Source organism: Rhinolophus sinicus, linkage group LG17 (assembly GCF_036562045.2).
Source record: "Rhinolophus sinicus isolate RSC01 linkage group LG17, ASM3656204v1, whole genome shotgun sequence".
Classification (NCBI taxonomy): Eukaryota; Metazoa; Chordata; class Mammalia; order Chiroptera; family Rhinolophidae; genus Rhinolophus; species Rhinolophus sinicus.
The window spans coordinates 14020649-14039450 of NC_133766.1; the positions used below are offsets into that span (position 1 = coordinate 14020649).

At 34.4% G+C, this 18802-nt stretch overlaps 1 protein-coding gene across 7 annotated transcripts in view; it reads left to right on the forward strand.

Moving 5' to 3' along the window:
- The window catches only part of HMCN1 (hemicentin 1), a 667703-nt gene that overhangs the window by 409859 nt on the left and 239042 nt on the right, over nucleotides 1–18802 (forward strand). For all 7 annotated transcript variants that reach the window (XM_074322404.1, XM_074322402.1, XM_074322401.1 and 4 more), the window contains 2 exons: nucleotides 11522–11693; nucleotides 13473–13579. In XM_074322404.1, the coding sequence (XP_074178505.1) occupies nucleotides 11522–11693; nucleotides 13473–13579 (279 nt within the window). The remainder of the gene's footprint in view (nucleotides 1–11521; nucleotides 11694–13472; nucleotides 13580–18802) is intronic.

The following is an 18802-nucleotide window of genomic DNA, read 5'->3' on the forward strand; positions in this document are numbered from 1 at the left end:
ACTTCTACTATTTTCCCAAACTCAACAAGCACGTGACAGGACACTGAATTTACATTTTAAGTGTGTGTGTGTGTGTGTGTTGGTGGGGGTGGGAGGGTAATCTTAAGCCAGGACATAATTTGAAAATTGCATATGGTCAAAGTTATGCCTGCAGTCTCTTGAATCACTTGTAAATTACTAGGACCTAGGTAGGACCTCAGAAGCTCAAAATCTATTGTATGTATTTCTCTCTCCTTTCCCTCTCTCCCTTCTCCACCCCCTGCCCCTTCTCTCTCGTCTCTCTTCCTCTCATCCTCTCTTCCTTTCTCTTTCTCTCTTTCTCTTTGTTATTTCCCTGAGGCAGTTGGAGTCTAAGATTTCTTTCCAAGATAGGAATGAGGGGTCATGGGCACCCGAAGAATTTCACTCTATATTATAATCTTACAGTGGTTAAGAGCATGCGTTTTGGAAACCTATGCCTTTTTCTTTTTTTGAGACTTATGCTTACTAGCAATGTGTTACTTACTTTAAAATGTAAATACTTACAGGATATGGAAACAATTAGATGAGGTAAATTTTGTAAAGTTCTTAGCAAGGGGCTTAGCATGTAAGTGCTATTTATATGGTAGCCATTAAAACAACCATGCAGTTATGATTTGGATTCCTAAGTCTGCTCCTAGAAGCCACAGAAGCCAGTAGAGAAGTCACGTGGTCATCAGTGCTCTGATTCCTCCTCCTAGTGAATGTATTACTTGACATGATTAGGTTTGGGGGTTCAATGCATGTGTGTGTGCCTTAAATAAATTAAGTGTTCTACCCCAAATTGTCCTAATGTCAGTTGAAATTAGGTTCCTGAATTTAAGAAGCAGATCTTAGACCCTAAGAAATTCTTTTGGGGAAGGTAGTCTATATTTTGAGGTCTGTTGGAGAGATCTTGCTAAGTTCCATTAGGTATATGCTCTAAAGGATTTGTACATGTTTAGTGTAAAACAGGCAGTCTTGTATTTTAGTTTCCTTCCAGTAAAATGGGGGTAGGGGCAGATCAGGACACATAAATATCTAACTTTTCTTAGTCATTATAAATTAAATTTTGTTTTAGTCCTGGGGAATACTTTAGCTTCATAGTCTCTTAATTACTTAATGACTATAAACAAACACTTGAAAAGAGCCTGTAGCCCATTTATGAAATGCAGAATTCCTTTGTAGTGTGAATTATTTCATGCTTTAATTTATCTATTTTAAGTAAGATGTTCAGATCCTTTTCAAAAAATTAGTGATGTACATTTCTATAGAAGAGACAGTTCCTCTGTAAAGTTGTTTCTTAAAACTCCCTCTTGTATCCTTTTAAGAATATAGCCAAACTGTGTTATGCATCCTCCTCCGGTGGACTGTACACATATAAAAAAATCTGCCTAGTATACAGTTGACCCTCTGTACATGGAAGTTACATCTGCAGATTCAGCCAACTACAGAATAAAAATATTCCCCAAAAAGCTATATTGTTGCTGATGATATAATTAGGTCTACTCTGGTTGTGTCTGTACCGAACATACACAGTTTTTTTTTCTTGTCATTATTCCCTAAATAGTATGGTATGACAACTATTTACATCGCATTTACATTGTACTAGGTATTATAAGTAATCTAGAGATGATTTATAGTATACACGAGGATATGCATAGGTTATATGCAGGTACTATGTCATTTTATAGAAGGGACTTGAGCATCAAGGATTTTGGTATCTGCTGGGAGAACCTGGAACCAATCCCCTGTGGATACTGAAGGAGATTGTATATTTAACCAAAGAAGCTAACTTTGGTGGTGCTCAAGTACCTCCTTAACTAGGGGCTGTTTTTGTTACTCATAAAGAGCCTTGAGTAAAGATTGAAATTCATTGTGATTTTAGTGTCCCCAAGAGTGAGATTCTAACTAGTCTATGTATGTAGGCATACATGCGTGTATATATGTATCTACAGATGTATGTATGTATGTGTATGAATGTATGTATTTATGTACTTAATGTATTTTTACAATTCCTTTTCCTTTCATAACTAGGAAGAGTTTTAATGAGACAATGGAATTCACTGAGATTTTTCCATTTTAAAATAGATATTTAGTAGAGGAAAAGAAAACATCAAGTAAACAAACAAACACAAGCAAACAAAAAAGACCTTAAAGATATGAATGAAAAAGTCAATCTTTTATATTCTTGTTTTTTCAGCTTTAGTGGGGCACGATTGACAAATAAAATTGTAAGATGTTTAACGTTTACATTGTGATGATTTGATACATGTATATACTGTGAAAGGATTTCCCCATCTATTTATCACATCCATCACTTCATATATTTATCTTTTTAAGAATGATTGTTATTTTTTGGTGAGAACATTTAAGTTCTACTCAGCAAATTTCAGTTATGCAGTACAATGTTATCAGCATGGTACCATTTATAGATTGAATTAAAAAATAAAAAAGTCAAACTCATAAACAGTGGTTGCCAAGGGTTGGAAGGGGGAGTGAGGAAAATATGGAGAAGCTGGTAAAAGGGGACACACTTTCAACTATAAGATGAGTGAGGTCTGAGGATCTAATGTATAAAAGTCAATCTTTTATATTTTTATTATTTTAAATAATGAGTATTTTTTGGCAAGCTAAATTTCCTCTATCATTTGTAACACACTGAAGTTGTGACACAAGAAATTTATGAAGATTAATTAATAAAACACGCTTTAACACTTTAAAATAGCTAGCAGAAATGATTTCACCCTTCAAAAATGTCTGAAGTATGCTTTTATTTTTTCAGCTGTTGCACATTAGAGAACTTTCATCATGTTGAAAGTGTGGTAGTTTTACCCAAGTTTTAGGTGCGCATAGAGTTGAAGTTGAGGGTCACTTTTCTCATCAGTCCTCTGTAGTATCCCCATTTAACCCAAATTTTCTAATGCCCTTCCAATTTCTAACCCCTCTTGCAGCCCATTTTCTCATATGAACTAGGTAAAATTTTAGTCCCATCAGAAATATTTTTTTTTAAAAAAGACCTTACAACATAAATTATTTCTTATTTTGCATTCCTTCAGCACGAGCATTGGTGGTCTGTACAGTGACTTGCCAGCCACAGTTGTTTATGAACACTTACTATTGGAAAAACTCACTCTGGAATATTCCAAATTAAGTAGATATGAGGTACACAAAGAGTAATACGAATGGATATTATCAGTGGAAGATCTTCTCAAGAGACCTCAAAGTGTGACCGTCTGGTGGATTTGCTAAGATGTACAAACTGAAACTGGTTTTGTCAGTGCTCAAAGAGTGGACCCATTCTCAGGAATAGACTCTTATTAACCATGCTCACAGCGCTGGCTGAATAAAATCAGAGTGCCAACTCCTTTGCCGATGATGAGAAATCTAATTGCCGTTAAGTCTAGAACATTCATATCAACACAGTGCATTCTCTCCCTACAGCCACACATAAAAGGGGGACAAATCATCATCTGAAGGTTGTCTGGAAGCAGGACCAGGGGAGACTTGTTCCAAGGCTCTATTCTGAGCCATTATGTATTGATATCTAAGTTTATTTTCACAGGATGTTGTATTTCCCCATCTGTGTAAATTCTTGGTGGAGAGAGGCTGCCAGAGGAGCTTCATAATGTTAAATTCTGGTGTACCTCCAACCTGGACTTCTCAGCAGAACTGCAAATCCTCATGTCTGGCTGCTTCCTTCATGCTTCCACCTGGATGGCTAACAGATGTCCCAAATTTAGCATGGCCAAGCTGAGATCCTACATTCTTGTCCTTATTCTATCATCCCTTTAAATCAACTCTTTCTGCAGTCTTCTCAGTCTCCGTTAATGGCAACTGTGGAATCGTTTTCAGACCTCCACAACTGGTCTTCAGTAATCCCTATCAAATCTGGCTGCCATAAACATCCACAGAAGTGACCATTTCTCACTCCCCGACTGCCACAACCCTGGTCCAGGTCACCAACAGCTCCTCTTTGGATTATGGCGGTGGCTTCCTGTCTGATCTCTTTGCTTCTGACCTTGCACCCTGATTTCTGACCTTTGTTTCTGATTTCAACACTGAGGCTAGGGTGATCCTTTTAACACATGTCATGTCTTGTAAATTCTGAGCTATGAAGGGTTAGCTTGAATATACTGTCTAAACATAGGGCTATGTAGGATCACAGTACTCCATAGTTACTCTTCAAATGAAAGTGAGTAACAGAGTTTACGTGTTTAGGTACCTGAAATGTAACTGGGAGTTCTTTGAATTAATGGCTTTATAGAATGCAGTATTTCTAAGGGGAAAGTAATAAAAGTGTTCTAATTTGAAGCTTACATGTATTATTAAAACAATAGTAATAAGAGCAATTATTTAGACTTTAGACCAACAAAAGAGTTCAAGAAGGACGCTTGGACTGATATTGTTTAAGATTACTAAGACATAATGATATTAAAAAGCAGACCAACTTTTAATCAGTTTTATTATGGCTCACATTGCACCCCTTAGTATGCTCTTGGCTTGGGCTTTATCCTGGATATAACTGGAAATCATTAAATTTTTTTGAGTAGAAAAGTGCATCAGTGTTTAGTACTATAAATTGAACATTTGTATTCTGATCTTGCTTATTTATTATGTGAAGGTAAAAACTAGTTAATTTGTTTTTAATGTCTGTCCCATTTCTCCTACTAGATTGTCATGTCTTATTAGGTGGGAAATGTGTTTCTGTTTCTTTGGTATTCTTCATAACATCAGGTACTATCCTTTATATTCAGTAGGTGCTCAGTAAATACTTAGTGACTTCTAAGCAGATTCTGAATTATGGGCTCTATGCTATACTACAGGGTAGCAATGAACTTGAACCTGAGGGGAAAGGCTCTCCTTGCTATCCAAAGGAAATCTCTTAGTCAGATCAGAGTTGAGTGAAGTCTGTCTCTGCTATCATGTAGGGCTTGCCAATAGATGTTGTTCTGGAAACGTAGCAAGTATTTCACATCAAATACAATATAGATTTAAAGGCTTTAATATTTTTGTATGATTTAATTCTTGACTGCCCAACTAGTGATAAAATGTACAGCTAATCAAATCATTATGTTTTGCATGCCATTACTTATTAAACAAAAAAATAACAAATTACAAATATATGCATAATTACTAATTGTGTCTAACACCTTACCATATTTCTATTTCCCACCAAAAGGACAAAGGATATTCTGGGGAAATTCATTTGGATATAATACATTACATTTAAAATGTCCTTCAAAATTGCACCAAAAGAACAAAATACCTAGAAATAAATTTAACCAAGGAGATGAAAGACCTGTACACTAAAAACTATTATACATTGATGAAAGAAATTACAAATAAATGCAAAGATAGTCCCTGCTCATGTTTGGAAGAATTAATATTATTAAAATGTCCTTACTACCCAAATTAAAATTTCAATATAATCCTTATTAAAATTTCAATGAATCTTTTCACAGAAATAGAACAATTATAAAATTTGTATGGTCCACAAGACTCCCAATACCCATAACAATCTTGAGATAGAAGAACAAAGCTGGAGGCATCATGCACCCTGATTTTAAACTATATTGTAAAGCTGAAGTCATCTATATATATATATATATATATATGTAGATATATACACACACACACACACACACACACACACACACACACACACACACACACACATATATATATATATATATATATATATATATATATATATATATATATATATATATATATATATATATATACACACACACACACACACACATATATATATATATATATATATATATATATATATATATGGCATTGGCATAAAAACAGATGGATCAATGGAACAGAATGGAGAGCCCAGAGACAAATGTACACATATGTGGTCATATAATTTACAAGAAAGGAGCCAATAATATACAATGGGGAAAGGACAATCTCTTCAATAAGTGGTATTGGGAGAAGTGGCCTGCCACATGCAGAAGAATGAAACTAAGCCACTATCTTACATCATGCACAAAAACTAACTCAGAATGGGTTAAAGACTTGAACATAAGTCCTGAAACCATTAAACTCCTAGAAAAGAACATATTAGGTGGTAAGCTCCTTGGTATCAGTCTTGGTGGTGATTTTTTGGATTTGACCCCAAAGCAGAAGCATCAAAAACAAAAATAAACAAGTTGGGTTACTTATTTTCAAACTAAGAGGCTTCTGCACAGCAAAGGAAACCATCAACAAAATGGAAAGGCAACATACCGAATGGAAGAAAATAGTTGCAAATCTGACATGAGGTTAAATTCCCAAAATATATGAAGAATTCATACAACTCCATAGCAAACAAACAAATGATTAAAAATTGGGCAGAGGATCTGAATAGACATTTTCCTGACCCAAAGGTATATGAGAATGTGCTCAACGTCACTAATCATCAGGGAAATACAAATGAACACCAGAATGAAATATCACCTCATACCTGTTAGATGGGTTATTGTCATAAAAGACAAGAAATAACAAGTGTTGGCAAGGATGTGGAGAAGAGGGAACCCTTATAATAGGAATGTAAATTGGTGCAGCCTCTATGGAAAACAGTATGGGGGTTCCTCAGAAAATTAAAAATAAAACTACCATATAATCCAGCAATTCCACTTCTGGGTATTATATGAAGAAAAAAACACACAACACTAACTCAAAAAAATATATGTGCCCTCATGTTGTTTTTTTCTTTAATTACCATGTTTCCCTGAAAATAAGACCTATCCAGACCATCAGCTCTAATGTGTCTTTTGGAGCAAAAATTAATATAAGACCTGGTCTTATTTTAATGTAAGACCAGGTCTATAATATAATATAATGTAATGTAATGTAATGTAATGTAATGTAATGTAATGTAATGTAATGTAATGTAACGTAATGTAATGTAATATAATACCCGGTCTTATATAATATTATATATTATATAAGACCGGTCTTATATAATATTATATATTATATAAGACCAGGTCGTATATTAACTTTTGCTCCAAAATACGCATTAGAGCTGATGGTCCGGCTAGGTCTTATTTTCGGGGAAACACGGTATTAAATTTATTGGGGTCACATTGGTTAATAAAATTATTATATATTGGTTTCAAGTGTACAATTTTGTAGAACATCTTTTGTCTAGTACATTGTGTGTTCACCACCCAAAGTCAAATCTCCTCCTATCAGCATATGATTGACCCCTTTTACCCTTTTCTACCTCTCTCCCTCTCCACTTTCCCTGTGGTAACCATTATACTGTTGTCTGTGTCTATGAGATTTTGTTTGTTTGTTTGTTTTTTTCATTTGTTACTTTCATTTTATATTCCACATATGAATGAAATCATGTGATTCTCGACTTTTTCCATCTGACTTATTTAACTTAGCATGATATTCTCAAGATCCATCCATGTTGCCGCAAATGGCAATATTTCATCTTATGGCTGAGTAGTATTCCATTATATATATGTACCACATCTTCTTTATCTAATCATCTATCGAAGGACAATTCGGTTGTTTCCATATCTTGTATAGATGTTAACTAGTTTTATTGTGGTGATCATTTGGCAATATATACAGTTATTGAATCATTATTTTGTATACCTGAAACTAATGTTATATGTCAATTACATCTCAATTAAAAAAAATTTTTCTTCCAAACAAAGCTGTTCTTCCAGGTTCTATCACCTTCAAAAATTGACTTAACTTCCATTTCTTTCTTTTTTCTTTTTTTTGTATATATTTTTAATATTTATTAAATTTATCGGGGTGACATTGGTTAGTAAAATTCCATAGGTTTCAAGTGTACAATTCGCTTCCACTTCTATTTAATACTATTCTGTTTTATAATACACAATGTATTTTTATTTAATAATGTAATTAATGCTTAGAAATAATATTTGCATCTCATTCCAGAGTGGAATATACATATGAATGTATTTATAAGTATTGATTATTACATCGGATGCAAAATATTTAAACTAAGAGAATATCTTTAGGAACACAGAAGCTTATATAAAAATTAAGTATTGAGCCAGAATCAGTCAGATTAAATATTTAAAAGGTACAAGAACTCTTTCAAATATCAGTTTCCTCATCTATAGAATAAGGAACCTGGATTAGATTGTCTCAGTGCCCTTTGAAATAGTATAAACTGCTACAAATCACCAGAACACCACTTATATATTAAAACTTTTAATGTATAATTAATGGTTCCCTAGTTGTTTGAAATAGTTTTTGTGTTAGTAAAAATAGACCAATCCAAAGACTCTCACTTTATTCTAGTTTTTTCCATTTGACATTATAATAAAAGATAATTTCTAATCTTATGAGGACATTTCTCATAGTTAGACAAGTAAAGGTTTTTTTCATATATGTGGCAACATGAGAGACCAGAAACCTCACTTATGGTGATTCTGCAGTTTGTGGTGATCTAGTTTTATCCATATGTTGGCAATATCTGTATTTTCTAATAAAATGGGTTGCATCTGTTTTCAATTTGATTTTTTCGTATAAGTGGATAAAACAGTGATTTGAGGCTCTTGACAGAAATCTGTTCTGTATCGTTCCCAACATGTAATATTATAATACATGGTAATCCCTTTGTGAAAGCCTCATAAATGTTGATGAATTGGAAATGGTATTAAGAGCAAATCAAAGCCTGTTTTTATATTCCTTACAATTTGGTCACACTTTCCCAATGAAAATGTAACTAAATTAGAAAGGCTTCCATTTTCATAAGATTGCCTAGATTTAGTGATTTCCATGCATAGCTAAGAGACAACAGGATAGACATCCAGTGATATATCATAACTTCTTTACCGTGTGTTTTAAGGACAGATAGATTTGAGAAGGCAACCAGAAACATATTATACTTTTAAAGAAGGATGTATAAAAAATGATTTTACTTCCATTTCTACCTATCACTACTGAATTTCATTGTTAAAGTTGAGATACTATACAATTCTTGTTTTCTAATTATTTTTCTCCTTTTCAATTGAGATTTATGGCCCCGTTATGTGTCTTACCCTTAAAACAAATGTTCTGTCCCTTTGTCCAATTTCTCTTGTCCTTTGCCCTCTTTAGTCTGTACAGCAGATATTACCCTCAAAGTTATTTATTATAAGTCAAATTTATCAAATGCTTTCTCAGACAATAAGTCAGTCCTTTCCATTTCCTTGAGTTAGGCAGCCATGTTCTATGTATAAGACATAAAAATGTCAACAGTCTGATTATTAAAATACATGCTCAGTTTATGGTCAAATATTAGTTACAAGTCTGATTTTTGTAGCCATATGGATAGATTTGATGAGCCATACGTTTTAGTTCAAGGAGGATATGGCACTTAAAAGTCCTTTTTTCAAAATACGGCATCTGCTTCTTTAGACAATTATGTTGATATATGCTTTATTTCATATGTAAAATTCCAGGTGCTTTACAAGGTTAAAATTTGAGGAAATATATCATTTGATTTATGGGGTAATTAACTGTAATTCACAGATTTGGTTTTTCTGTTAAATTTGTTCATGATGCCACTGCATTTTTTCTAAATACCACTTTTGTTGCACTACTCTGCTTAATCCCTTCAGTACTTTTTCACTAGTCTTTAGAGTAAAATCCAAATGTCAGCCTGACTTTGTGGTCACACATAGTCTGTCCTTGACAGAAGCTTCTAACCTCATCTTTGCTTCTCCTTTTTCTGAACACTTACCTGTAGCCAGCTGGATTCAGTCATGTTCCCATATTTGGAGATGTATATTCTCAAGCCCTCTCTTCTACCTGGAATGACTTTGCCTCCCTTTCTCATTTACAGAAATCTTATCTGACTTTCATGGATGCATTTTTTTCACTCTGCCTATGAAGCTATTGTTGAAATATTCAGTTAGGGAAAGAGGAGGGAATTTAGTTGGAAAGGGAAGAAACCATTTGAATATCTACTATGTGACAAGTACTGGGCTGGGCACCTTACATACATTGTTTCAAAAAGGGCTCCCCATTTCATGAATCCCCATGCTATTCTTTTATTTACAAAGACATAATTATTATCATTATTATGACCAACTTCATGGACACTATTTATATGTCACCTTTATCATGGGTAAAGCATGCCACTTGGTTTTGACTATACAACGATGAAGGAGATATGGTTCTTGACCCTGGAAGAAAGGCAGGAAGATTTATTAAAAATAAATAATGTATAATATGAGCAAAAACCTTAGTAAATACTGCTAATTCAGAGGAGACTCGTTACCAAATATTGAGACTAAAAATATGCTCATCAATACTTACGCAATACCAGGAAGAGTACCTTGAACAATAAACAGTTGTTTTATGAATGAACATAATTGTCTCACATTATTGGTTATATGATACATCTTCGCCACTTTCCTCATCTTTGAGGACAGAAAAAAGGATTGCTTTTTATAGAGAATGGAGTTATTGCATAGTATTGGTGGTTTGATTAATTGATTTGTGACTACCACTACTGAAATTTAAAAAGTGGTTTTGTGTATTGTGAATAGCTTGGCGGTAGCTCAATATCCAGCTCTGTTCAGTGTTTTATGTGTAATTTCAAGCGAAATTGTTCACAGGATATATAATCTTGAATATATAAACCAGAGAAAGACCTGAGGTGGATTAAAGATTATCATGATAGAGAATTAACTATAGTAAGTTCAGCTAAGCAGTACCTGTTCAGACATGCACTATTTATTGAATGAGGAATTGTAGTTGTTGCAAAACACTTCAGTGAATTGAAATTGTTCCTTGTTCACAGTGAAGCATTAACACCCTTTTATAACCCAATTTCTTAATATTACCCAAAAGACTACGTTCAAGAATACACTACTTAAATTGACTCTAACTGGAAGTGTTTTTGTATTTTTCTAGAATATAATGGTTACTTTTTCTATTAGTTTTGGTACTTGTTTATTTTAAAAAAGAGAATATTTTGCTGTCATTGCACTTGTTTTGCAATAATATACTACTGTATATTACAATATCCAGTATATAATTACAATATATATAGTACAGTAATTTATATACCCAATATATTGAAATGGGATTTGATAATTTGCTAATTATTTTTTATAAATTGGACCTTGAAAGAAATCCAGAAGGAAAGAATGGAGGGAAAACGGATCTCAGAATATTGGCAATGCCATTTTTTTCGTAGGTTCTTTTCATTTCTCTTGAGAAATATAAAACTGTCAGTAATATCTCTGCATGTTTGACTTAACTGGTTTTTGGACACTATAATCTCATTTTAAATATATTATTCCAAGGTAGAAAACTTGAAATTTGAGCATGGGTGAAACTAGCGTTTTACTCTGAGTCTACTACAGTAACTGGATGTAAGAAATACTTTAACTTCACTGTGATGGAAATGAACTTCACACCAGTACAGGAAGTGTCTGAGTTACGTAATTAACCAAAGGCAACTACTGCCCCTGGAAGTCGCTGTGGTATAAAACTGTAAATGTTTCTGATATCACTCACTCTTCTCTTTCTCTTATAGGTGTTAAAATGGGTAGAGGAAGCAGTGCAGGCCTCCAAAGTTCACCTCTTATCAACAGATCATTTGGAACAGGCTGTAAACATATGGAAAATTCCTTTTGACCCCAGCCTAAAAGAGGTTACCGTGTCTCTGAGTGGCCCTTCTCCAATGATTGAAATTCGCAATCCTTTAGGTAAGATATACCGAACATCATATAATAAAATACAAAAACTATGAAAGGTAAAATATTTTTTTCCACACTTATTCATGTCCAGTGAAAGCTAACTTTATGAATGAATTCAAAATTGACCAGGCAATATGTTTAAAATATAAAACTAATGTTTTTACTCATAAATGTTGTTGAATTAAATGAGATTCAAAAAGCTAAGACTCCTAATAATTTAAATAGATAAGATTTAGTAACTTATTTGTACTAAACTATCACCCCCAAATGTTTAAATTGAACTTGAAATTATATTTTCCTAATATACTACGTATAAAGAAATATTTCACAGTAACCTATTCTGTAAAATTCAGTCTTTTATGTTATTTTTAAATGAATCACCTGAAAAAATTCCTTTTAAAATAACTGTAAATTTTTACTGTATCATCTTCTTGATAAAGTTTAATTTTACAGAAGACAGTTGTTAAAAAACAAGTTATAGTCCTACTAGAATGATGTTTTAATTTACATTGCATCCTCACTTTACATGTTAAAACCCTAAGATTTAGTCTGATGCCATTTCTGGTTGAATATCACAATAAGACTTACATTGAAAAGTAATCTAATAAAGACAGAAACCTTATTTTCCCTAATAATTTGCATTTAGAAATATTTTTGCCTATTGATATTTATAAAACATTTTTATTTCCATTGTGGCTTTAGTACATGATACATTTTAAACCTATTTATGAATATTTATAAATGAGGAAGAACTAATAACTTTCTTACTTTATTTGAGTCTTAAAAAATAACTGATACCAGAAGAAAACAACATGTGGAATTGTCCTCAAAGACCACGTCCACACTAGCAATGGAATTGAAATGTACAAAACAAGCAAACCCTCTTTTTCGAGACTTCTGCAGGTCTGGCCTTATCAATTGGTTTGTCTCTTGAGGTAGCATTCCACTCTAATAACATCCGTGCTCCCAGGAAAGATTTGTGTTTTTCATCACTTGGATACTAAAAAGTCCCTCTACCCGACGCGTGATGTTGCTACTACTTTCAAAAGTCATTGACATCGACATTGGTATTTAAAAAGTAATTCACAATGATGATAGAGCTTTTGATGTGAACATAGGATTCTTATAATTGATTTGTTCATTACACTGCAAATGTAGTCCACGGGAGAGCCAAGAGTGAAGTGAGTAAGTGAAGTATGGCTGAATGCCAAATGTGCTTTACTTCCTTTCTAAGTTCCAACTGTTAGATACTTCAGATAAATCTCAGGTTAGTAGGAGATGGTGTCGTGCTACTTCATTGCACTGACTCCTTTAATTATTCCTATGACAATAAAAGCCTTCTCCTGTGTTTCATGCAAAGCTGATTAAAGTTTTTGCGTTTTGTGCAAAGATATTGCAGGGCTCTTGTGTTATAATACCTAGAGGGATCTCCAAAAAGACATTTATTCTGGTTTACTGTTTTGTCATGTTTTAAATCTAAATGTCTCAAGTGATTGCATATAACTTTTCGGTAGCCACAATCATTATTATCTAGGATGACTTTGAAATTATGATTATAGTCTGCCAATTGTCCTCCTTTTAAGACTAAATCAGCATAGCAAATGGGAATCTTACTTCAGGTCCAATGTCCAGAAAGCCTACAATTACATATTGTTTAGATGTAAATAAAATTGTGTCTTGAGCCATAAAAACAAATGTCCATCAGGTAATTCATACTGGAAATGTATACAGCTAATGTACATAGCCGAAAAAAAGATTATGCCTGTTACCTGTATATGTGTCTTTCAGGAAAGCTGATTAAAAAGGGATTTGGCCTGAATGAGCTATTAAATATCCATAACTCTGCCAAGGTGGTGAATGTTAAAGAGCCAGAGGCTGGAATGTGGACAGTGAAGGTACTGTTATTTTACAATGTCTGTTTATTATTTTATGTTGATGTTGGCATGTTCTATAAAGTGTGTACAATAAGTTTACTTATATCTTCTTTTGCAATCATGGAGAGTGCTTTTACTAAGAAGCAAATACATAGTGCATTTGTAGATCTCTTGATCATATGAATTTGATAGCATTGTTTTAAAGACTAGGAAAAGCAATACCACCACAAAATACACTTAAAGTTCTCGGAGAGTTTTCCTATCATCAAACCTGAAGACTGATTGCACTATTCACATCCTGTCTCTAGAGCAATCAGAAATGGAGCTAATAAAGAATAATCATTAGGGACCTAGGTGAGGAAGTGCCTGGGTTGGAATCTCAACACCACCACTTAAAAGCCATATTGCCTCGGGAGTGTAGCTTCTCTGTGCCTGGCTTTCCGTCTCTGTGATATAGGGATGGAAGAACAGTCCTTTGCTTTATAGAATTGTGCTGAGGAATAAATTAATATGATATAAAGAAGACACTTGGCATAGTTCCTGTTACAAAGTAAGCACTGAAGTACTGCTATCTATTATTATTTGGTGGCTCTACATTCATTTTCACTCGAACACAAATGTATTTGTATCCTAGATTTACATTAAATAGTGTATGATCACTCTCCAAAAGCATTGTATTTTGGCAATATGGAGGAAAGAGCATATACCCCAAATTCAAGATACCATAGGTCTCAGATCTAGCTTAGCTACAAATTGCGTGTGTGACCCATATAGTGGATATTCTGAGTCACTTGCCCTTCTCAGACTTTTCAGTGTGCTCTGGCCTACTGCCAACTCTAGTATCTGCATTTCTGAGCCTGAGAGGTTTTTTTCCAGAACAAGCAAAGGCTGTTCTCCTGGAGAATTAACCCCGTAGGAAACAGTGTTTAGCCCCGGCAGTTATAAACTCCAGTTGTCCACAATGGAAGCAGGATTTAAAAGCACACCCTTAATTGGCTGCATTCCTTTCCCTGTGTCACTTGCCCTCCTCTATTTGCATCTTTCGCACCTCCCAGATAAACAGCTGGTTCTAGGATCCTTCTGGAGCAACTCAAATGCAGATACCCCTTGCATCATGTACTCTTTTTTTGTCTTGGCTTCCCTACATAAGACATGGGACGAATGGGCTCATGATTCAACTTACAGAGCTGCTGTGAAAGTACGTGGAGGAATTATGCCGTAGAATTTGAAAGTACTATTTTTGCATGCCAGATTTTGTTTTTTAAAGAATATCTATATTAACTTTCCCAGTTGAAAGGATGAAAGTTTCCATGGTAACTCTATTCAAACCTTAGAATATCAGTTCTTTATTCACAGAACTCTCAGCCTGTGTTTTGCTGCTATATTTTAAATAAACATGGCCAAATTTGATGTGATAGTCATTTTGACCAACTTGCCCAAGATATGATGAGTGTTGAGTGTGACTTCCTGGGACCACAGTGGGAAGGAGTATAAGAAGTTTGGAGTCACCTTTTCCCTCCATCACTCTAAGCATGACCTAAGCGATGTCCTGGGCTAGCAAGTCTGTTAAGACAATTCGCTGTTGCTTTCTGACTAGAACATTATGTCATTGATTGTGAAATGTATACAAGTGATGCCATTCTTCTTTGTTATTTGCAATTTATTGTGAAGTGTTTGAACCCCTTGTAAAGGTGATTTGGATTGCTACCAGCGGTGTTTCCTCTATTAAACTCTTGCCTAGAAGAGGGATATAAGCATGTCTGTTGTTTTGCCTCGTGACTGCCACACCTACTCATTCAGTCATCCATTCATTAAACAGTTACTGGGTGTCTACTCTTGCCCATGTTTCCTGATACTTAATAGGAACTACGCACATTTTAATTGATAATTAGAATGGAGAAGCACTGAGGATTAGTTTGTGAGTGAAGAGGAGACAGTAAGAGGATGAGGTGATGGGAGAACTCTGTTTAGACACGTCTCTAAGCTCAGTCTCCTATAATTAAGAAAACACTAAAAAGACAGTTATCTATTATCATGTTATCTGAAATTTATCTCTAGTCTCACCAAAAATGATTCTAGTTCTGATGTTACACCATTTGTAGAGTACAATTAGTGGTAACTAAACAAAGGATAAGAGTTACAGTGCAACTTAAAGGTAATAAACATATTTGCTCCTATATGAAATACTGCAATAATGGATCAGTTTGATGTGAAGGAAACTGAGCTGAAACTACTGACACAAATATTACTGCTGACTTTGGATCTCCTTTCGGGTGGCGAATGAATGATAATGTTTTACATGTGTGCTTTCTCAAGAAGAGAAATGTCTGAGATTAGGTGGTATATCCTGGTGCTATCTCCCTACTCTCTACTATCTGGGAAATGTCTGCTCTATCAGTAGAATTAATGATGGTTTTTGAATGTTTCACATAACAGTTTTTATCCCAAGTATGGAGAACTCGCCATCCATTATTTGACCTTAGCATGCATGGTATTCAAGGACCATCAACTGAGTCCCAACCAATCTTTCCAGTTTTCTTCCATCACTTGCCTTTACACTCTAGCAAATATAATTTTGTACTGTCTCTTACCCTCTCTCCTACTGTATTCCCTTCACCTATGCTTTCGCTTAGACTGTTCCTTCTCCTAGAATTCCCTTCCTTTCCGTCTGACTTACAACTGTCTCCTAAAGCTCAAATGGCAAAACTTTCATCAAGCCTTTTCTGATTTTTTTCTATCTAAAATGCTCTCTTTTTTCCCCTACCTTTCTACTGCAAATTTTCTTCACCTCTCTTTTGGATTATTTCCCCCTTTCTATCATACGTATTTCTGTATAGATTTTTTTTCTTCCTATTTTACTGTAGGCCAGATTTTGTCCCTAGTATACTAATACATGCCAGAGTGCCTGGGAAAGAACTTATAAATATTCATGAATAAAAATGAAGACCTTTATTCCGATGCTATCTAAGGAAGCAGGAGAAACAGTTGATTTAGCTGACAGTTAATGTACTGGCACAGAACACTTTAATATTTCCATGATTTAAAATGCTGTGAGAGTGGCAGTTTTTTTCCTTCTGTAGTTTCCCTCTGAAACCCTGGTAATTACTTTTCTGTAACTTATTAGGACACGTTTACTAAACAGAGGCAATGAGTCAACTTACCTGTATAGATCATATAAATGACCCAGATGTTTTTAGGTCACTTCTGATGCAGGCAAACTTATGTTAAAAAGAGGTAACTGAAAAGAATGTAAGGTTTTATTACAAACAGAAGGGAAGGTTGTTTTATGTCCCTAAGTTCCCATTTGTACAGAAGCTGCAAATCCTGGATCTTATTTCTCAGAAGCAATATAAATGTTCTATTCAGGGAGCTACAGCTATATAGAGAGTATTTGAACATAACCATGCAACTCTCAGGCCAAATTTTGTCTTCTGCTCTTTACGGGGAACTCCCTGCAAAGACAAGAAAGTTGTCAGCACCCATTGGGTTTAGGAGGTACAAACTGTTTCTGTTAGTCTAGGATTATCAGTGTGATCATGTAATTTAACACATCCTCTGAAGTAGCTTTCCATTAAGTAAATTTGGATAAACTGTCCTTAGATAATCTCCCAAGTAGAGAAGGGAGTGTACCCGACCACATGGTTATATTGAGATTCTGACACTAGGAGAAATATTTTGGTTTTAGATAGTTATGTTGGTTGCCAGAGCCTACTAATGCATTTTCTAAGGATAAGGCTATTTTAAAAACCATACTCAAGTAGCACAAACTTGTTTCGGAATCATAATTAAATAAACTTCAAGTCTACAAAGGACCACCCAGGAAGGATATTGTGCTAGCCTCTGATTATTCTCACCTGGTGACTCTTTTGAATAAGCCTGAAAACTATACCAGGTGTGTTATTTAAATGGCTTAGGTGTGGTATTAATTCAGTGTTTTGGGTCAATGGAATGCTTTATAGGTTTTTCCTGGAAAATATCCCGGTTATTTTGGTTTGCCAGTATCAGAGTGTCAACCAAATAGAATGTTTCCGTTTTATTTTTTAAAAAGATGTCTGTACGTGTGTGTGTATAATGTATGTGTGTATGTACATATGTGTAAGTAGAATTTATCCTATCCTTTGAGTACATTTCTCTCCTTACATCACATTTCTCTAAACATACAATGCCTAATAAAATGATAGTATTTAAATCTAGCTGGCATTGTTATGTCTTTCTGTCCGGCATAATGCCTAGCCCAAAGTAAGTTCTCATAAATATTTGATTGAAACCATCGTGTTCTTTCATTTGTAAAGAATGGTATGTCATTTAAGAACAAATACAGTACTTTGAGAAGAACTTGGCATCTATTTTAATTGAAGATCCACTACTTAATACCTTTTTGACTTTGAAGAAATTATTTAAACTCCCTAAATCTGAGAAAAATGGTACCTAATACCTACTTTATATTGTTATGATTAAATTAGATGTTGGATAAAGTGCTTAAATAGTTTCTGACATATGAATGATACAATTAATTGTTCTTGAACATGCATAATTGGTATCTATACTTTCTATGAATGCAGTTACACATGAAGTATTTTTTTTATTTGGGCTTATTTATAATTCTATAAAACTTTGCGACTCTTTAGGAGAGACAAATGAAAACCAGCTCTATCCGTCACATTTTAATTCAATTTATAACAGGACAGGCTTCATATTTCATACCAGGAAGAATTCTCACTGGCTTAATACAAGACACTTAATTCCTCACCAATGTTACTGGTCCTGTGGGGGTTGACGTTCTACTTCACACAGTCGCTCAGGAACCCAGGCTAATGGAAGTGCCACCATAATGTTGAACGTGCAGCCTCTTCAGTTACTTTAGTTGGGAAAAGAGAATGTATGCTGAGTTTTTTTAAAGAAAGGACTTTGTGTCACTTCTGGGATGCCACAGACATCTCTGAACGACAGACACACTTCACTCCCTTTATATCACATTGGCCAGAACTCTTATCATGGCCTCATGGCATACTGAGGCTGGCTCCTGATAGCTCACGGAGAGTCAATTACATGCTTTCTCTTCCCAACTCTGTTCTGTGATATCATGTTGGGTACTTGAAATCGATCATGGTGGTAGTATTTATACCACAGAATTCAGAAAATGCTAAAAATTAGGGCTTTTTTTTTTCCATAGAGCACTTGAGCAACACTCCACTAACCTGGTCCCTCCTAAATGAAAGTTTAGAAATGTAGAAAGGCAAGTGA